Source organism: Cebidichthys violaceus, unplaced genomic scaffold, assembly GCF_023349555.1.
Source record: "Cebidichthys violaceus isolate CVI_PGR_0920_01 unplaced genomic scaffold, fCebVio1.0.p SCAF_9, whole genome shotgun sequence".
Taxonomy (NCBI): domain Eukaryota; kingdom Metazoa; phylum Chordata; class Actinopteri; order Perciformes; family Stichaeidae; genus Cebidichthys; species Cebidichthys violaceus.
The window spans coordinates 2,537,539-2,558,954 of NW_027176975.1; the positions used below are offsets into that span (position 1 = coordinate 2,537,539).

Below are 21,416 nucleotides of genomic sequence, written 5' to 3' on the forward strand. Positions count from 1 at the left end.
ACAAAATGTCACGGCAACCTACCTAGCAACTGATCCTTCACTAAGCCCCGCCCCTAGAGCTACCCTGGAGCCCACACTGTCACTAACTTTATTAACTGTTACAATTATTAAAAAGCGAAAAGCGGCATGTGTTCACATTCAGTATACCGTCAGTAGCTAGCGTGGCATGACGATAGTTAATGCTGCGCTAACGTGCTGCGCTAACGTGCTGCGCTAACGTTTGTTTTTGTTACGTAGAAACGAAACGTTTTAGAAACGTACATCTCCTTCCAACCTCTCCGGTGTCACTGTTACATGTCACTGTTACACAACGTTCCGACTGCGCCTAGCTCCGAATCCATCCCCGGTCGGAGCTGGAAGAATCTACGCTGCGATCGGCCAGAGCGGGATTTTGGCGAAGGGAACAAAATTGAACACGGATTTCAGACCGAGTGAAGACGTTTGCTTACGAAGACGGCATCCCGAGTGCAATCATTTCCCAATTTCTCAGCGCCGTACCGTTCTCGTGAACAGAACAGAGAACTCTGTGTCTGAAGTCTCGTAATAACCAATCTTCCCCCTTGAACCCGACACCGCAACAGAGAGCTGGATCATCCAAATATGCGATCGCAGACATTAACTCCTTTTTAAAGCGGCCGAGGGAGATGCACGTTATGCAGGCTCGCTCTGCGTCCCTGCATAATGTCAAATCCTTGGATTACATCCAGCGAAAAAGCAAGCAGAACGAGCGACAGGTGTAATCTGCCACATTACCTACGTGAGCCATCGAGCGACGCCCAACGGGACGGGGGGGCGGGGGAATCAGGGGAAATGGAGTGCGAGGCAGTTAATTGCTACACCGGAACACACTGCATCTCTCAGATTAGCGCCATCGTAAATATAAATATAAGGAGATAAAGCGAGCGGCAGCGGTTCATCAGAACGATGCGGAGGCTCGATGTTCCACCGGAGGAGAACGTTTCCCCATTTGCGGCGCGCTCCCCCTTTGTGTTTATTGCGCTTCTCCGCCATCTGCACTTGTGGAGTACCTGCGGCGACGTCGTTCATCGTTTTGGGGGATAATTTATCTCACCTGCAATTTGCACACACACACACACACACACACACACACACACAGAGAAAAAAAAAACGGTAAAATCTCGTAAAAGCCAGGTTTTTTTTTCGAGGATGCAATGAAAAAGCCTGTGTGCCTCTAAAACAGCAGGAGCCCAATCCACCGAAGAGTAAGCAAGCTCACCGCACTGATGCTGTCATTCGTGGCTGCGTTGGTTTTTGTTTTGCCTCGATGACAAAACCGGGGCAAAGGGAAACCAAGTGCCCCCCCCACCCACCCACCCCCGGTCCGCATACGACGAGGGGGGGGGGGGGGGGGGGGGGGGGGTGCTGAGGCCGGGCGGATGCAGAAAGGAAAAGCTTTTTTTCCTTTGAGTGTGTTCTAACAGGAAACAGAGGAAAGAAACACCTCACCTGTGGAAGCTAGACCTTTGAATACTAAAGACGCAGGATACCGTGGGGGAAGCAAACTCAGAAGAATGAAACAATCTTGCTGTGAAAAGAGCCGAAGCTTAAGCCTCTCTCGTCGGCGGCCTTTTCCCCCAGCGCCGCACGTGAGGCTTCTTTGCATCGAGGCGCTTCGTCGCTCGCTCATTACACCGACTACGACTGAGGACGGGGAGAAAACTGGTTTCCGGCGTGGCACTAACGCTGCAGGAAGCCTGGCGTGTATTGTTCTCCGTGTCTGACTACCGATGATAGCGGCACGTTATCACGTTATTGAACCAGTTTGCTTGTCGGTCGGACAGATGTTTGAAAGGGGAAAAAAAGTCCCCAGCTTTGCACATCTGGAGATGAGACTTGTTGTTGGGTGGCTGTTCACAAGTAGTCTTTAAATTAGAGTGAGTCGCACATCCTTCAGAAAACGTAACCCCAGTAAGTTTCCACACACACACACACACACACACACACACACACACACACACACACACACACACACACACACACACACACACACACACACACACACAAAAAATCAGTGGTTGGGGGTGAGATGATTAAAGGGGTAAAAGGAAAAAGATGTCGTTTTTTAATTTTGGGGTGGACTGTCCCTTTAAGGGGAGCAGGAACGAAGGAAATCTAATTCATAGTACATCAAATGATGTTTTATTTTTCAAACTTTTTGTCCAAAACGTTGCAGCTTAACCCTCTTCAGCATGGAGACACTTCAGTCAGGAGAAACATCAACTCTACGATTGAACTGCTGACGACTAGAAAGACGTTTGAGTAGTGAGCAGATGTTAACCGCTGGTCTAAATATTCATATTTTGGTGCGTGGAAACGGCCGACAGCGGTCACTGGACATAAAAAAAAAAAGTGTTCATTTTGTTACTTTTGCTAAAATACTTTTCCCTTTCCTTGTTGTTTACGGTAATGTAGTGTTTACAGTCAATACTGTGAAACAGCATTTTTAATGGTAATGTTGTCTTAATACTGGAGTGTGTTTTTTTATGTAATTTGTAAAACACACAGAGGTGCACACAGCTACACTCCACTGACTCATTTCAAAAGGTATCGGCATCTTCAGGCTGTTGTGACAAATGAAAGACAACGTTGCCAAAGTCATTATGAGACAATAATACTTATCTAAATGTTCACCCCGATGTGAACGGGAGCGAACACGCCGACGTGTCTCAGAGATGCCTGTTGGTTTGCCAGATAAATAAAGACGTTTAAAAGATAAAGGCAGCGGCTCTGAATCCCGGTAATCTTCAAGGAGCGCCTCCCCACCACTGTTTTACTCCATCAGGGGCTTAATGCAGACGTAATCCTGCTTTTTGTCATCTCTACTGGAGATTTAGCCGTGAATGCTTAAGTGGAGGGGGAGTCTTTTTTTTTTTTTTTTGGGGAACAGCAAAAATCCTCTATTAGGATGTTTTAAAAACTTAAAACACACACACACACACACACACACACACACACACACACACACACACACACACACACACACACACACAGGAGACAGAACGACAGACCCTCCTTTAACACAAGGAATGAGGATTCGGTTGAAACACACCGTCACTGACGGGGTAAAGTGACAGATCAGTGAGACGATGATCCTCCTCACTGACACTACAACACAACAGGGTGAATGAAGGAGGACAGTGATCTGACTGACTTACACCAAGTCACAGGATTTACAACAGAGAAGTAGCAACAAGTCTGCGGGGGGGGGGGGAGACTGCACCACCCTCAGAGGGATCTGTAAGGTCTTCTGTGAGCACAGCGTGTGCTGCAGGTATGGATTCATTGTTGTGTCTCCACTGAGCTCGTGAAGCAGCGAGACACGTCTTGGCGGAAGGACACACGAGAGAGAAAAACCCCACTCTTTACACACATACGGCAAGAAAGATATATGTACTTTAGTACATTTAATTAATCAGGACATTAAAGGTTCAACTTAAATGTTGCCACATAAATAAAGCCTTTTTTTTTCTCCAATTAGGCTAAATTAAAAACAATAAATGACAAGGTGTAACTTAAACATGTCTGTATTGTCCAATGACTCCGGTCCTATTTATTTTTATTAATTTGTTTCGCATAACGTGTTTCTTTAAAACAACGACAAACAGATGAAATGAAGTGTAAAATGTGTGGACCTTCTTCTTTCACATTCATCCCTCGGTACCGTAGCGCGCGCGCGCACACACACACACACAACCTACGGGCGCATCTGTCAAGTGTGTTAGCGCGTGCCATTATTATTATTATTATTATTATTAGTCCCCACGCGACACGTAACCGAAGCCGGTCCGTGTTCATGAAACAAAACAAAAAAAAAGAATAAGAACGGGTTTGTTTTTGGTGGCTAAACGCAGCAAGCTGTGGATGTTTAACGGGGACTGAAATCGATCCGCAAACGGGATCCGCCGCCGCCGTTACTGCCGCCGCCGCTGCTGTGGAAGAGGCTTTCAGCACCCCCGACAAAAGGAACAGCTCCCCGCGAACCAAAGCACCGCACACCGAACTGAGGGGAGAGAAACAAAAAAAAGCACTCTTACCTCCGACAAGCGCGCACCACAGAGAGGCGTAAACCAGCACGAGGAGCCTGGGAGGGCTACATCCTGAGCCCGCGCGCTCCGGTCGCCGCATCGTTAGAAGCGAGATATTAAAGTGGAGGGCTACAGCCAGCCCGGGTGCAGTTCTCAGTCGCTGTGCTGGTCTACATTTTTTTTTTTTTTTTTTTTTGCCAACGACCAGCTGTTTGTGCATGACGTAACCCAGACGACGACGGGACAGCTCCTCCCCTTCGGCTTTGATTTGACAACCTCAATATGTCGACTCGTTTCATTGGACCTCCGGCCCCGTCAGTCTGGTTAGGAGGGGGGGGGGGGGGGCGGTGCAGACGTACATTGCACCACAAGGCTCGTCACTTTCGGCGTCCGGGGCCACCACACACACAGACACACACACACACACAGACACACACACACACACACACACACACACACACACACACACACAGGGGCCGAGTGAGGAGCCTCCGGAGGCAGCTGCAGACTCCTCGGGACACACAGTTGTGTAGGGGGGGGGGGGGGGGGGTATAAAACATCTGACCTGATCTGGCATCTGTGACAAATACGTCCGTTCCGTGTTGTAGACACTCACAGCTTCTTCTGCATTGCAGTGCATGTCATTTGCAGCACAACACATACAAGATTAATATCTATTACTGAGCTGCGATCATAAAGCTTCTTCTGTTTCTTTACGTTAACCAGCTCCGTCCAAACAAGAGATGTATACAACAATGTGTTATCACTTATTTATTCTGCATTTTGTCACCTTCATCAAAAATATTCAAGTCCAGCTCCCGTCAAAGGATGACAAGAAAAGAAAGACAATCATTGGCTGATTTTGTAATATTAATGATTTTATGATTATAATTTGTATATGTGGAACCCCAAATTAAACCCAAGGTTCACTTAACTAAATGGACCAATAGTACAATATACAAATAGTTATCTGGTGGACTCTGAAGTATTCATTTCTCGCTCATGTTCAGCAGGTGATTGCAGACTCATCGGGGGGGGAATAAAAAATGAAATCAGCAACGAGCTCTTCATCAGACGATAATCCATTTCCCTCCAGGAGCTGGACAAAAAGACTCTCGGTCGAGATTATTTTTAGGCTGCGGCGGTGACTTCAACATGAGTCATAACTGTCCAAGCCGATCCGTCAGGAGAGTGAACGAGCTCCTGAATCGGGTCGGGTGTAATCTGTCCGACGTAAATGAATCATTAAAATGAACCGAGAAGCAAATGCCGAGCGGGTTAAGAGTGATGAGCGGGCCGGGTTTCACTTTGTGCTGACCTCAGGACACACTTGTGTTTTTTTGGGTAAATCATGTCATCACAAAGCTTGGTCGGACCCCTCGGCGTCTCTCGGTGAGCGGCACAGCAAACGGTTGCAGTAAACACACGGTTAACGGTGTGAAATCTAACTAAAACACCGGCTTAGGTTTCAGAAACACATCACAGTTACATCACAATAAGTACGTAAACTCTTAGTCAGAGCTGACTAAAAGGACATGTGGTGTTCCCCAGGGTTCAACACTGGGGCCTCTTCTGTTCAACATCTACATGCTTCCACTAGCTCAGATTATGGAAAACAACAAAGTGTGTTATCATAATTATGCAGACGACACACAAATCTACATAACTATATCACCAGGGGACTATAATCCCATACAGGGACTGGCTAAATGCATTGAACAAATCAACAACTGGATGTGACAGAATGTTCTTCAGTTAAACAAAGATAAAAACAGAAGTTTTTGGTTCCGAGGACGAACGATTGAAAGTCAGCGCTCAGCTTCAATCACTGATGTTAAAAACCACAAACCAAGACAGAAGTCTAGGTGTAGTTATGGATTCAGAGCTCAACCTGAACACCACATCAAGGCCATCACAAAACCAGCCTCCTATCACCTGAAGAACATATCAAGGACTAGAGGACTTATGTCTCAACAGGATTTGTAAAAACTTGTCCATCTTCAGTAGACTGGACTACAGTAACGGTGTGTTCACAGGTCTCTGTAAAAAGTCAATCAGAACACTTCAGCTCGAGTCCTCACTAAGACCAGGAAAGTGGATCACATCACTCCAGTTCTGAGGTCTTCACTGACTTCCTGTCCAACGAAGAGTTGACTTTAAAACCCTGCTGTTGGTTTATAAAGCACTGAATGGTTTAGGGATCTGCTGCTACCTTAAGAACCATCCCGACCCCTTTAGGTGGTCTGGGGCCAGTCTACTTCCTGTTCCCAGAGTTAGAACTAAACGTTCGGTTCTTCTGCTCCACATATCTGGAACAAAGTCCCAGAAAGCTGCAGGTCTGCTGAGACCCTCAGTTCCTTTAGATCCAGACTGAAGACGTCTCTGTTTGCTGCCTTTGATTGAACCACATTCAAGGACATTAATCCATTTCTGCATTCTACTACTGTATTTTATTTCTTAAACTACTTTTTAGTGTTGTAATGACTGTTCTTAATGTTTCAATGAATGTTCTTTATTGTTTTTAAATCTCCTTTTCTTTTGCCTCATGTTTTGATGCTTTTATGTGAAGCACTGTGAATTACCTTGTTGTTGAAATGTGCTCTACTTAGTTAAGAAGAGGGCCGTCTGCTCTGAGCAGCAGTGAGATAAATAGAGACAGTAGAGTCCAGACACTGCTGGTGGTGGTGGTGCTGATGAGGCTGACAGAACGAGGAGTTGATGAAGATGATGGATCTGTGAAGACTGGAGGGGTGATGAGGAGGTGGAGGGGTGATGAGGAGGTGGAGGGGTGAGTAACAGCAGCATGAACGTACTGAAGGTAGAGAGACGATCATATTTAAGACAGACAGCAGCAACATGATAGGCTGACGATGTCATTGTGCTATTGGATAGAAGAGATGTAAACAGCTGATGTCATGAATGACACCCTTGAACAACGACGGCAAGGAAATTATGTTTAGGCAAAACGTTAGGTTGAGGAGAAACGTCACGGTTGGGCTTAAAATAAGTAAAAAACGTGAACAACGTATCATAAGTATAGAAAAGGGACCGGTTGACAGTCCTGTGTTTGTCCAACTACAAACGACAGCACTGGTATTAAGTAACGGAACATCTCAGCGACCCAGAACGAGGAAACGTGTGGAGTACTACCGCCGTCACCTAGGTGACGATATGGAACAATGCAGCAAGAACCAGCTGGGAAACAACTCCTCTGTTGTGACTGTGTAACACAACGTACAACCTCACAATGGAGGACAGCTTGCCAGATGTTTCGCAGCAAGACAAAAAGGGACGTTGTCCTCGAGCCGCCCGAGTGAGTGATTATCACCGCGATTACGAGCCGTCAGAGGGAAAGGTCAGGTCATCAATCTGAGACGGTTGATGAACAGACGTCGTCCACGGTGCGTTGTCCTCGATAACGCAGTGCTTTTCATTTAGATCTCAACATCCTGGCAACTCAACGAAACCCAAACTTCTAACAAAAACGGTTCGTGCCGTTCGGTGATGATCCCAACAGCGCCGAGAAGAGAAAACCAGAGGACCGGTTTTAAAAAAATCGGCGGTAGAGGAGGACAACATTCAAATCCACTAGAAGTCCTACGGAGGAAGAAAAACAAATAAATAAAGAGAGAAGCCGCTTGTTGCCAAAGTGAGCTCAGATGGTCTATACAAATATGTGAGTGTACCAACTGTGTGCAGCATGTTCGGTTTAAGAGATAGAGGAGGAGGAGGAGGAGGAGGAGGAGGAGGACGGGGCGGCCAGCTGGTAAAGTTAAGCGCTGCTCCTCCTCTTCTTCGGCACACAGCGCACTCTGCCTGCCGTCTGTACCACTACATCGTGACGCAAAAACACGACATGACAAGCGAACATGAGGTCGGGTCAGGAGGCGTAATAAACCCCCCGCAGCGCCTCAAAGAGCGCTGAATACATCTTTTTATTAATTCCCCTCAAAACCGCTCGCCTGTCACCTGAAAAGGGTTTTGGAGTGGTCTAGACTGTGGCCGGTCAGGTGTCTACAGCTAAACAGCCCTGAAGCAGATTGTTGTTCCTCTGTCGGCAGCAGGAATAGTCCTGAAGAAGAAAAAAAAAAAAAGACGGCAAAACTTTGAACGTTCTCATATTTTTATAATTCATCATTTACAGTTCGAGGAGTCCAGTAACAGTTTAAGGCACAACTAAATCGTGGAAATATCCCACAGCGGCACACCGTCCGATCACATCCCCGCTGATCAAAAGGTGGTGTGGTTTTCATTTTGTTTGTCGCTCTTAATCTTGGCGACGCCTCACAGTTAAAAACTACAACAAAAAAAACACTAGACTAGTACAGCGCCCGTCTGAGGTCCACACCTGTACCAAGGCTAGGCGGGCGTTACATCCGGAACACCCCGAAGCGAGTCTTCTTCATCGGCGCATTCAGCGCCGCGCTGAGGCTCAGCCCCAGAACCAGCCGGGTGTCTGCCGGGTCGATGATGCCGTCGTCCCAGAGTCTGTGAAAAAAAAAAAAAAAAGAAGAAGAAAATTAAAAAAGGCATCACGATATTAGACAGAGTTATCCGAGGCTTCTTACAGAACTCGAGTCTCTTATCAATCACTTGAATACAGAAATCAAGACGCTGAACGACTCCCTCGCATATCTTACAGGTTTAGAAGTTAATAAACATAATTCTCTGCCTTTCATGAAAAAAAACCATCAAATTCTGTCATCATATTTTCTTTGTACGACCTCCACTGTGAAAATCTAAAATCTAACGGGGAAGAAAAGCACTTCAAACGCGTCGTCTCTTCTCGAGCATGAAGCGCTCGTTTTCTCACGACTCTGAAAGGCGGGAGAACGTGACGTACCGGACCGCTTCAAAATGACAGTACAAACGACGGCCCGGTCGTGCCTCCGCCCGACCCGCTTAGGACCATTTTGACCAAAAGCTCACCTTGCACTGGAGAAGTACGGACTGCCTTCCTTCTCAAAGCGCTCTACTATTGGTTTCTTCATGGCGGCCTCTTGCTCCGCTGTGAACTGTGAACAAAAATGGTTCAAACATGAAGAACATTGGTGCTGCAGGTCCAAGACAACCGCCGGGACAACGAGAAAGTTTACAGTCGTGTCCGATCGTCACAACAGTCGGTAACGTTAGTTTGAGCCCGTTTCTACGTCACTGCTCCGCATTCCAAATACGGTGACTTACTGTTCATGGATTACGGAAAAACAAGGAGACGGCGACGGCCCGGGGCGTAATCAAATAGGCGATGGCGAACCCGTGGCTTCAAAAACGGCAGTCCACAAACCAACGGGTGACATCACGACGACATCGTCCACGTCTTACACACAGTCTGTGGTCCTGACACAGACGGGCCTCATCGGGATGAAGCGCAGCGCCTCGGGACGCATTCATTCAAAATCCGGCACCTAACCCCCGCAGGTTCCGACGAGCTTATTTGCGCTTTAGAACGTCACCACCACCGTGAAACAATCGGAAAATAATGTTCATTCCTCCGATTCACGGCTTTGTTCTCGCCAACCCCCCCCCCCTCTTTATTCCCATTCCAGCTCGCTTGATCACCGCTGCTGCTGCCGCCTCTTTTCCAATTTGCAGAATTTACAGAGCACCACGTTGTTGGATCTCCATCTAAAATACCGTCACGCTTCAGAGGATCGTGGGCGAGATGGTTCGTCTCTGGGGGGGGGGGGGGGGGGCATGCTCCGCAACCGGTCTTGCGACGTGCCAATATGCAAATTGTTGTATTTTCTTAAATCGATGAGTCGATTCGGCCCCGTTATGAGCTTTGCTTTCGGTTTATTCCGTTGTCGTTTCTGCACGGCACTGCCGACCACATCTAGAAAAGTTATCACTCGTTCGCGGTAACGGATCGTTTATTTTTAAACAAGGGGACGGTCTGGATAGATCAGCACCGCTTGTCACCACATCTGGTGGAATCCCAGCATCGTCTAGAGACGCCTCGGCGCAGCTTTGTCCGACGGAGGCCACCGGTGTCAACGAGTCGAGGCTAGACGAACGTCGGCCAGTGAACCCCCCCCCACCCCCCCCCCTCTGCCCCTCTCCCTGCTGCCGGGGGGGACGGAGAGGCAGAAGGCGGGTTAACGAGAGGGACGGTAACACCCCCTAAAAAAACACCGCCTGCTGCTCGTTCAACGGCGTTCAGCCGCGAGCAGAACAAAGACGGTGAAATGAGAAATTCACAAAAAGAAGAACGTGTACGAGTAGCTCCCTTTGCGGTCCGTTTATCCCCATACATTGTTGATCCACCTTAAACGCGGGCGGATTGAAGCGGCTGCCATCGAGCGCTGATGCGAGGTGACACTGTGAAGCTATTAATGCGCTCTTAACGCAGCCATAAAAGCACACCTGACACGGCTTAATTACGGCCGTTTGACGACCGCACTATTCGGGATAAGTCATCACCGTAACACTTAGCGCTGATATCATTTCATCCTCGTAGAAGGGCCCGACGTGTCTAACCATTACTGAGAGAAAAGTGTCTCCGTAACGTTTATGCTTTTTGGCAGCAAATCTACAAAAAAGAAAGAAAAAAAAAAGCCAATTTGAGGCGGCGCGGGCGGCATGATTAATGGCAATCGCTTACCTCCTTTCCCTCTCGTGCCCTCTGATCCTTGGTGATGGTGGCCAGGACGGTGGCGGCCTGCTCGCCGCCCATCACGGAGATTCGGGAATTGGGCCACATGTACAGGAACCGAGGGCTGCGCGGGGGGGGGGAACCGTCATTTTCTCATTTTCAGAAGAGTCGGCGTTAATGAAGATTTAACGCTCCGGTCATAATCCGATGACGACTACACCGTGAATACTAAACCATTAAAACTAAAAAAGGTGAAGAGCGGCATCAATGTTCTGTGTTTATTCTTCTTCTACACGTTTATTTAAATGTATTTAAATTGATGGAAAACAACAACAACAACAAAAAAAAAGAGCCGAGTGAGACACACAGAAGAGATTAATGCAACCAGACAACAGCTGGTTTCTCAACTATTGGCAGATTGTATGGAAACACACACACACACACACACACACACACACACACACACACACACAGGGAGCTACTGTGGATGTGAGAAAAGTATAAAAGCCCTTTGTGTATCCAGAAACTATCCCATAATGCAAAGCGTCTTATTGCTCCTATAGAAGCAACACCGTTGGGGAACTAAACTAAATAAGGAACGATGTAGAGGAGGAGGAGGTGCCAGAAAATCTGAATCAAAAACGGATGAATTATTATAAAATGTGTGGTTAAAAGGTTCAAATCTGAAATGTGACGCGTCTTATTCAGACCTTCACATTCAGTGAACACTCCAGCTCTCGGGCCGGGCTTCTACCTGTAGGCTCTGCCGCACATGCCGTAGTTCCCCGCGCCGTAGGAGCCGCCGATGAGGACGGTGATCTTGGGAACATTGGCGCAGGCGACCGCCGTCACCATCTTCGCTCCGTCCTTGGCAATTCCGCCCGCCTCGTACTCTCGACCCACCATGAAGCCTGAGATGAGGAGGAGGAGGAGGAGGAGGAGGAGGAGGAGGAGGAGGAGGAGGAGGAGGGAGATCGCAGATATATTTTTTAAAAAAAGATCGACTTCCGCGTTCAAAATAAATGATGGGAAAAGAACCGGGTTCCTCCGGTGCATAAGATCCGGTTAAAAGCACCAACACTGTTCCCACTGACCTGTTATGTTTTGGAGGAAAATAAGTGGAATGTTTCGCTGGCAACACAACTCGATGAAATGCGTTCCCTGAAAAAAAGAGGAATTCAAATATTCAGTGAGTCCCTCTGCAACAGGAACACAGACATGTACTGTGAACCACCGTTAATACCGTCACAAACTAAACCACCGCCGTCCGGTCATTTGAATTAACAGCAACATGAACTGCACTAAACAGGAGCTCCAGTAACCGTATATATATATATATTCTAGAGACCGTGCTGATCCACTTCAGGTGCTGGACTGGCGCCGACGGTGTCTGGATCACATCAGGATGGAGCTGAAGGAGCTGAAGGAGCCGTCTGAGCTGTCGTATGGGAGGAGGAGGAGAGCGCCGTGCTTATAAGCAATGTAACGGTGAGCCGACGCCTCGGTGATGGCGGCGCGTCTTGACAATGCAGGCGCTGTATTGATTTGTGTCCGTCCCTCTCGCCGACGTCACCTTCATCAGGTCAAGCTTGTAATCTAATTCGAAACGTGTTTGAAAAAACGTATTAAGTCTATAATCTTCTCCCACGTCTGTGTAAAGTTCAGCCGTTCACGGCAGACCGGCTCGCTAATTCACTGAATCACAGCGAACGAAGACGGCGATTGCCTCTCGTCCGTGCTTTCTGAACGCCGTCATTACACCGCCCTCCGTCAGAGCGCTGCTGAGAGCCCCCCCCCCCCCCCCCCCCGAGAGAGAAGCGCTGGTAGGCAGCTTGTCTTCTGGTGTCGCCCGTCGTCTCGTCTCGACCTTTGAGGCTTTTCTAATGACGACGTGGAAATTACCGCGGCGAGTCATCCTCGAGCGCCAAGAGTCATATTTACCTTTTTCGCAGACTCCGAGAACAAGACTCCGTTGTTGCCGATGATTCCGACGGGGTAACCGAATATTCTCGAAAAGCCTGAGCGGGTACAAGAGACAAGAGAGTTTTAAAAAACAACAACATCATCATAATAATAAACATTTGTGGAAATGGAGACAGAAATGTCAGTTGTAACCTGTAACGAGCGTGTCTCCATAGAAGGCCTTGAACTCGTCAAATTTACTGCCGTCGACAATTCTGGCGATGACCTGCGATGGAACGGACAGAGGGAAGCTGTACAAGCTAATGATACAGTGACACGTGCAAAACAAGTTTACAACACTTCCTGTTTCCTTTGTTTGTTCTGACGTGTGAGGAGGAGGTTGGGTCTGCTGATATTCTAGACTTCTGTTGACAAATGGTAAACGGATCAGGAGGCATTCTCTCTAGTGTCCACCAGGGGGCGACTCCTCTGGTTGTATAGAAGTCTAGTCTAAAATGACTCTACTTCTCTCTTGATTTATTCCCTCAGTAAACATTGTAAACATGAGTTTATGGTCTCAATCTCTAGTTTACAGTCTTCTTCAATACAGCATGATGTTCATTTAGTACATTATGCTCCATTTAGAGTCAAACACACCATGAAGCAGGGGATGATTTAGGGGGCGGGGCTACACTGTGATTGACAGGTCTCTACGTCACTCCTCCACAATCTAAATTTGGTTAACTTCTATTTACTGGTTGCAAAAACTGAAAAAAAACATGGCGACATTGCAGTTCAGTGCGGTGAAGAAAGGCGAGGCTCATCGGTGGGTTTTTAAAATCACTTTTGGACAACAATGGAACTCTACGGCACAAAGATCCATCAGGCTTTGGTTACACAATCAAGACTTGTTTGCCGGATCGATGGATTCAATTTTCAGAAGAATTGTTCACAATAAAGAACAGAATATGAAGTCTAGACTAATAACAGTTTTTTACCTGAGTGATTTAACTGAAGCCTTTCATGGGAAGAAAAGCATACAGCGGTGGAAAAGCTCCAGTAAAAGAGGGAGCAACGCTCGATCTCGTTTCCTAAACGGACTGCCAATACCGCTCTACACTACAAACACTCCGACGTCTCTGGAGTTAGCGGTAATTCCTGCTCCGCGCTCTGCATCGGGGATCAAAGGCCGAAGGGCTTTAAACCAAAACGAGAACATCTGGCGCCGGAGAGGAGGGAGAGAAAACAAAAAGAGACGGACGCCGGCTGTCCGTCATCCACTCCGCTCCCGACAGAGACGCCCGGCGGCTGAATGTTGTCCACGGCGTGAAAGCCCGCTTTAGAGTCTGCTCTTCTCAAGTCGAGAGTATGAAACAGCAGCGCAGAGCGTGTGTGTGTGTGTGTGTGTGTGTGTGTGTGTGTGTGTGTGTGTGTGTGTGTTCTACCCATCTTTGTTTTCTAGTGGCAACGCTACAATAAATACATTTTATCAATGGAAAGTATCTCCGCTAAACACACATTATTCATAAAAGCATCAATGTCTAACTGGATTCAACATTATTATTATTATTATTATTATTATTTTGAATTACATATTATATGCTGCTCAGATACAACTGGATTTATTTCAAGTTTCTTTACATTTGAACATCTCGCTAATGTTGTAATTTACATTTTAACGGTTCGGAGCTCGAACGCACCACGACGTCACTGAACGGAACCTCTGTTTACGGGTTAGCGCCGTAATCAGCAGCGCCAGCGACGTCGACCAACGGATACGTTTATTATTATTATTATTATATATACATATTAAATGGTTCACAAATTCACCACAACAACAAAACCCAAACAACATATTTAATAAACTGCAGTATTGCTCTTTTGAAGTAACTGAAACATAGAAAGGCTGGAGCGATACCTCTCTGACGTCAAAGTTGCGCTTCAAGTTATCTCCAACGATGCCGTAGAGTTCGTCTGCGGGGAACAGAGGCTCCTCGCTGGGCTCTGTGGTGACCTGAAGGACATAAAGGACTCCACGTCAACACACAGCTCACACGGATTGTTCCTTCACGATATCTTCCCCGTCGGACTGACCTCCAAGTGTTTCCTGTAGTTGAGTCTTCTCACCGCCTTCCTCGCCAAATGGATCGCATGGTTGTCGTCCAAAGCGTAGTGGTCCGTCACGCCAGACTTTCTGTAAAAGAAGAGGCAAATCCAACCGTGGTGACATCGTTACATCACCGATGAGAGAGTGAATCACTGATGAGAGCGTGAATCACCGATGAGAGTGAATCACCGATGAGAGTGAATCACCGATGAGAGTGAATCACCGATGAGAGAGTGAATCACCGATGAGAGAGTGAATCACCGATGAGAGTGAATCACCGATGAGAGAGTGAATCACCGATGAGAGTGAATCACCGATGAGAGTGAATCACCGATGAGAGCGTGAATCACTGATGAGAGCGTGAATCACCGATGAGAGTGAATCACCGATGAGAGCGTGAATCACTGATGAGAGCGTGAATCACCGATGAGAGTGAATCACCGATGAGAGCGTGAATCACTGATGAGAGCGTGAATCACCGATGAGAGTGAATCACCGATGAGAGCGTGAATCACTGATGAGAGCGTGAATCACCGATGAGAGTGAATCACCGATGAGAGCGTGAATCACCGATGAGAGTGAATCACCGATGAGAGTGAATCACCGATGAGAGCGTGAATCACCGATGAGAGTGAATCACCGATGAGAGCGTGAATCACCGATGAGAGCGTGATGCGATACATGAGGTAAGAGATCCATGAAAAACAAAGGATGTGATGAACGTGTGCTTCATCTTTACAGAACATAAGAGGATGAGTAAGTACTGTACTTGCATACAGAGAGAGAGAGAGAGAGAGAGACAGAGACAGAGAGAGAGAGAGAGACAGAGAGAGAGAGAGAGAGAGAGACAGAGACAGAGAGACAGACAGAGAGAGAAAGAGAGAGACAGAGAGAGACAGACAGAGAGAGAGAGACAGATAGAGAGAGAGAGAGACACAGACAGAGAGAGAGAGAGAGACAGACAGACAGAGAGACAGACAGACAGACAGACAGACAGAGACAGAGAGAGAGAGAGAGAGAGAGAGAGAGAGAGAGAGAGAGAGAGAGAGAGAGAGAGACACACAACACTGTTCTAAAAGCAGAAACACACTCGTGCAATAAAACAAAAGAATCCTGTTCTTTTCATACTTGCAGTGAAGATCAGCTCCACCGAGATCCTCTGCAGAAACTTCTTCCCCGGTAGCAGCTTTCACCTACCAACGCAAAAAGCACAGAGACGCTCAAACTCACACAATACATCAGAAGAATCTGCTACCGGGCTGCTGTACTGTACAGCTTGAATGAGATGAAACACGCTATGAAGATACTTCTGGTCCTTAATTCATGAACCACCAACAGGATGACGAGTCGATCCGATGCTCTCATCCTCCATCATCTCAACGACAGACACGCGACCTACCAGAGGAGGTCCTCCCAGGAAGATGGTTCCTTGCTTCCTCACGATGATGCTCTCGTCCGCCATGGCCGGCACGTACGCTCCTCCAGCCGTGCAGGAGCCCATCACCACGGCGATCTGAAGAAACAAAAAAGAGTCCAATATCAACAAGGGACATTTCTATGAGCGTGAAGTACCAGCGCAGGCATAACTCAGCTTCGAGCTAATCGTGAACGCAATCAACGACGGTTTAATGGCCGCTTGCAACTGGACTCGTACAATTGTGACGCAGCAATCTAGTGGCAAACGCAGCGGTGACACTAAATATTAAAAACACAGGAAGACAATAAGACGAGGAGGAGGAGAAGCCTTGAATAATGCATCGTTTGAATCATTAGAAGAGACAATATTAGCAATAATTAATGGGCATTGACCTGTGCTATTCCCTCTGAGGACAGCCTGGCCTGGTTGTAGAAAATCCGTCCGAAGTGATCTCTGTCTGGAAAGACGTCGGCCTGTCGGGGGAGGTTGGCCCCTCCTGAGTCCACTGGAGGAGTCAAGAACATGAAACACGTAGAGAATCAGTCCAGCCTTCGAGGCCAAGCCGACGTTTTGTGCCACAAAAGGCCCGGACCGATCGGACCGATCGGACCGATCGGACGCGTTTAAAAACTCACCGAGGTAAATGCACGGCAGGTGGTTCTGCCGGGCGATCTCCTGCGCTCGGAGGTGTTTCTTCACCGTCACCGGGAAGTATGTGCCGCCTTTGACCGTCGCGTCGTTTGCGACAATAACGCACTCCACCCTGCGAGGAGACGCGCAAGAAACGGAGTTAAAAAGCTGGAGCGCTGGAGGGGATTCTCACCGGAGAGACGTCCGCTCATTTACAGGCGCTTACCCGGAAACACGGCCGATCCCGGTGAGGATGCCGCCCGCCGGAACCTCCTCTTTCCCGTACAACTCGTACGCCGCAAACTGAGAGAACTCCAGGAAAGGGCTCCTGGAAGAAAAACCCATAATATAAGTTTGTAACTTTAATGTTTTGAGCATCAGAGTGTGACGTCAGCCCTGACGGTGGACTGTGTGAGATGTTACGTTCCCGGTCCTCGGTCTGCGTAAATCACGTCAGACCGGAGAGAGCGCTACAAAAGTGCTATCGTCTCCACTCCACTATTGGAGTGTTGTTTTTTTTTTTTAACCAGAGCCGGAGGCGGACGGTACCGTACCCCGGGTCCAGCAGCCTGTCGATGCGCTCTCTGGGCAGCAGCTTCCCCCGAGAAGTGTGAAGCCTCCTGGCTTTCTCTCCCCCACCTGGATTGATCGAATACGAACAGAACGTTACAAAAAAAAATAAAATAAATAAATTTGGCAACACTTCGGATAAGCCGGCGTTGACTTAACGTGTGTGAAATTGTAGATCCTGAACCACAAACCTAGAAGTGAGATATGGAAGAGCTCAGAGGTTCTGCCCTTAATAAAACCTTCATATCTACTTTACTCAGATTGGTGTTTTATCAACACTTTCATCCTCCACATGGTCCGAGCCTTAACAGACTAAATGTGTTGGAATGAAAACACACACACACACACACACACACACACACACACACACACACACACACACACACACACACACACACGTGTAGGTGTGTAGCATGTACTCCGTCATGTGCTCACACATACCCAACTTCACCTTCTCCGTCCGGCTTTTCAGCTCATCGACAATAACCTGCATTCGCTCGTAGTTCTCCTGGAACACAGAGAGGAGCACAGAAGACGCTTCGTTGGTCACGATTTTCCGCCGACGACAATTTTGTGTTGGAGATGGACAACTTTAAAAAAAAGGAACCGACGACGGGGTTAAGGTCGTCTAATGTAACTTCAGCTCTTGGATCATTTGGATAGAGACGTTAACGAATGATTTATTATGATTTATTGTGAGACATCACTTAATAGACACGTTCACCTTTGTTGTGGTTTTAAAGTCTATTTCCCCCCCCCCCCCCCCCCAAAGCTGGAAACATGAAGACTAACGTGACCGCGGCTCCATCCGGTGGCAGTTTTTGGCGTTGCATCGGTGAGGATGAATCTGTTGCTGTTACACATTAGTAAGTCGGGTTGGGTACCGAAAAACCTACACAACCGGTGCCTACCGGACCGAAACGCAACGCAGATTTCGGTGTTTCCTTTCGGTGCCGAGGCAAATATGCTCATATTTCTGCAAAAGAATCACTGAAGTATATTTATATTTATTTAAGTATACTGTAAACTGTTGTTAACAGTTAATATATTGTTCATAGTTTGAAGTTAAAAAGTTTGAAGCTGTAGTTTGAAGCAAAGTGTTTTATATTTATTTATATTTATAGTAAACTTCAAACAGTTCATATATTGTTCAATTTGAAGAAAACAAATTGCCTTGGCAATAAAAAAAAAAAAGCCTTTCTTTAATGTCGTCAATCGTCGTTTTGTGTTTTTTTTTTTTTTTAAGTATCGGTTCACCGTTTAGGCACCGGTATCGTTTTTAAAAGTATCGTTTTAGCACCGGTATCGTTTTAAAAGTATCGTTTTAAAAGTATCGTTTTAGCACCGGTATCGTTTTAAAAGTATCGTTTTAGCACCGGTATCGTTTTAAAAGTATCGTTTTAAAAGTATCGTTTTAGCACCGGTATCGGAAAAAACCCAAACGACACCCATCCCTACTAGTAATGTATAACCTAACACTCTAAATCACTACAACCTTTAACATTTGTTTTAAAGTAAGCTCAGTTTGCATTTACTCCTACGCTGGGCTGAAAGCTTCACATATCTGTTGTGTTGTTGATAAGTCATGCCCATATGCCTCACGTGTCGTTTCCAAGTGTTTATGGTAGATTTAGCCATGTACGCGCTCATCACTTATGCCGTATGTACACCTCTCTCAGGCAGAGGAGCACTACACGGCTCTGCTGGTTGCAGCATATACCTCCACCTGATCTTCTACAGGCTACAGAGGCCCAGTTGTGAAAAGCACCAACTGTTTAAAAAAAAAAAAAAAAAGCATGATGGTTACTTTGAGAGGCACAACATATGGCTAGGAGGCTTATGGGGAAATTGCAATTTCACCCCCAGTAGACCAACTCGGTGGGAAACACACCCAGCAGCTGACGTTCCTCTACTCGAGCAGGACTGACACATAGAGAGACCTTTGACCTTTGACCCGTGTGGTAGATAGTGTATGCACTGGAACGGCTAGCTTGTTGTGATGATGCTAACACCTTGGCTCAAGGTGTTGACCTCGTATAGCTAGTAACCGAGCTAGAATTAGCCTCTGCGTGGTTTATAAACTACAAACTATATTCTTAAAGCCTGTCAACATTAGCTTGACCGTAGCGTGTTTTTTTTGTTTTTTTTTACATCTGCCGGTCGATTGTGTAGCTGAACAGCTAACTTTGACATTAGCAGCGAGCACAGTTGTGACGTAAAACGTTCGGCTAGCTGACGTTAGCCACGGGCTAAACCCCCTACCTGGTATTCAGAAGACTGTTTGTCCGTCTGAGAGCCGAGTCGAGCTACACTGTCGGCGTAGTAAGACCTCGCGCGAGCCAACGGTAGACTTCTGCAACGAAGCGCCCACGGCCGGACCGTCTGGAGCAGCATGTTTGACGCTCACGACTGTCGAACCGTGCACTTTGTAGATGCTAGCTTGCTAGCTAACCTAGCGCCGATCTTCTTCTTCTTCTGTGGTTAATGCTAGTAGTAGACGTGAAGCTCTATACCGCCACCTGCTGTTTATGCAAACTATCCTTAGTTATCTGACACACGATTACCCGTATGTGTAGATATATAATTGTTTGTATGTATATCATTTTTAATTTTTAATTTTATTTTTATTGTGAAGAACTGGATTAAACTCATGAGCAACACCAGCTGAGGGAGTGAGGTCATCAAGTAAGCTGCTGTTACAATTGCACTGTACTTGTGTCCTTGTGTCCTACTGTCCTTGTGTCCTACTGTCCTTGGGAGTCCAAGTACACAAGTCCGTACTTGGCGTACTTGGTATTGTACTTGGTATGTGTGTGTGCTCAACACCTATGACTATTTCCTCAGTTGTGTAAAATGTTGTATTGTGTGTTTACTAATATTTATCTTTTTATGGAATAATAAACAAGGTAAATTCAAAATGTTTTTTTTTCTGGAGTTTTCAACTGTTATCCCTAGAATAAAAATGCAATAAAACTCCCTACTTATGTAGGCTACGTCTTCCACAATAATGCTTGTCTATTATGCAAAATATGGTAATTATAACTTCATTAAAACATGATTTTAAAAGCATTCAATTGTAAATTGCACCGTGTTCATAGAATAGAAGCCAAGATGCCAAGGAGAGGAGAGATTATTATACAGATCCATACTGCCATCATGTGGATTTGACAAGCATTACGCACCCGAAATCAGTGCATAGTGAGTGTGTGTGTGTGTGTGTGTGTGTGTGTGTGTGTGTGTGTGTGTGTGTGTGTGTGTGTCTGTGTGTGTGAGGAGCTTTCCATATTAAAGACATGTAGTCTTTGGCAACACAATTTTTTGTTGAACTCCCTAATAGAAATTTAGAAAATTAAAAAAAATGCATCATTCCAATATTACCTTTATTTTTAGGGCCCGAGCTAAGGGCCTATTGAAATTCAAATACACATAGTACATCATATTATATTTAAATTGCTCTCTAGCGCCCCCTAGGAGTTGGACCGGCGACGCCCCTCGGCCAGTATGTCCGATTTACTTGAAATTCGACACACGTGTCCAGTTGCGCTAGCTCTACAACAAAGCCTCTCAGACCCCTAAACTCCGCCTACTTATATTTTCCGCCATTTTTAATTTTGTGAAAAACACATTTTTGCTTCTCAACTGTTTGTCTTAAAATTACCAAATTTGCAGCATATGTGCACATCGTATCCTGTAACATATTACATGTATACAATTTGTCTGATCCTCTTCAAATTTAGTCAGTATAATCTCAAGACCGTTGTGATTACAAATTATTAAAAGCTTTACATTTGGTCAAATAGCCGTAGCGGGCGGCTACTTTACGTGATTCCCCATCAAAAAAGCTGATGTAACTCAGTTGGACTTGTTCCAGACGGTCCCAAACTTCCCATGCTTGATAACACTCATGGCCTGAGGATGTCTACAAGCTAATTCTCAGTAATACTCACAGCGCCACCTGCTGGCAAAAGGAAATCTGCGTTTTCTGACAAACAGCATCCGATTTACATGACTTTTACACAATGTGGTTTACACTTGATATAGAGCAACATAATGCATGTATGCACATGTTCTGTAGCGCCACACAGCGGATACAGGATTGCAGCTTTCATTTTGTATTTGTTTTTACACATAGGTGGGAGTTTTAAGCAGCAG

The 21,416-nt window shown here is 46.4% G+C and overlaps 2 protein-coding genes across 3 annotated transcripts in view; both read right to left on the reverse strand.

Annotated features, from left to right (window-relative positions):
* tmem8b (transmembrane protein 8B) overlaps positions 1–4,512 on the reverse strand; it is a 38,737-nt gene extending 34,225 nt beyond the window's left edge. Inside the window, exon 1 of the mRNA XM_068703676.1 lies at positions 4,056–4,512. Coding sequence (XP_068559777.1) covers positions 4,056–4,266 — 211 coding nt within the window. The 5' untranslated portion in view covers positions 4,267–4,512. The remainder of the gene's footprint in view (positions 1–4,055) is intronic.
* A 290-nt stretch (positions 4,513–4,802) lies between these two features.
* mccc2 (methylcrotonyl-CoA carboxylase subunit 2) lies at positions 4,803–19,738 on the reverse strand. Of its 2 annotated transcripts, XR_011102149.1 has the most exons (18): positions 19,527–19,738; positions 17,706–17,772; positions 17,249–17,333; positions 16,921–17,022; positions 16,700–16,827; positions 16,457–16,569; positions 16,047–16,160; positions 15,776–15,840; positions 14,635–14,734; positions 14,459–14,554; positions 12,754–12,826; positions 12,580–12,656; positions 11,733–11,799; positions 11,393–11,549; positions 10,648–10,762; positions 8,976–9,061; positions 8,016–8,534; positions 4,803–6,858 (listed from the first exon to the last, which is right to left on the reverse strand). XR_011102149.1 is itself a non-coding variant. In XM_068703279.1 (17 exons), the coding sequence occupies exons 1-17, from the start codon at positions 19,656–19,658 to the stop codon at positions 8,417–8,419; spliced, it is 1,695 nt and encodes a 564-aa protein (XP_068559380.1). In that variant the 5' UTR covers positions 19,659–19,738; the 3' UTR covers positions 4,803–8,416. The 2 variants fall into 2 exon arrangements, 1 of the variants encoding a protein (XP_068559380.1); XM_068703279.1 differs by having other exon boundaries at positions 4,803–8,534.
* Between the last annotated feature and the right edge of the window lie 1,678 nt (positions 19,739–21,416).

Coding starts and splice junctions, on each gene's coding strand:
- mccc2 (XM_068703279.1), bottom strand. CDS start 19,658: ATGCTGCTCCAGACGGTCCGGCCGTGGGCGCTTCGTTGCAGAAGTCTA. Junction 12,657..12,753: donor TGGAGACACGCTCGTTACAG/GTTACAACTGAC, acceptor GTACCCGCTCAG/GCTTTTCGAGAATATTCGGT. Junction 9,062..10,647: donor GGGCACGAGAGGGAAAGGAG/GTAAGCGATTGC, acceptor TTTTGTTCACAG/TTCACAGCGGAGCAAGAGGC.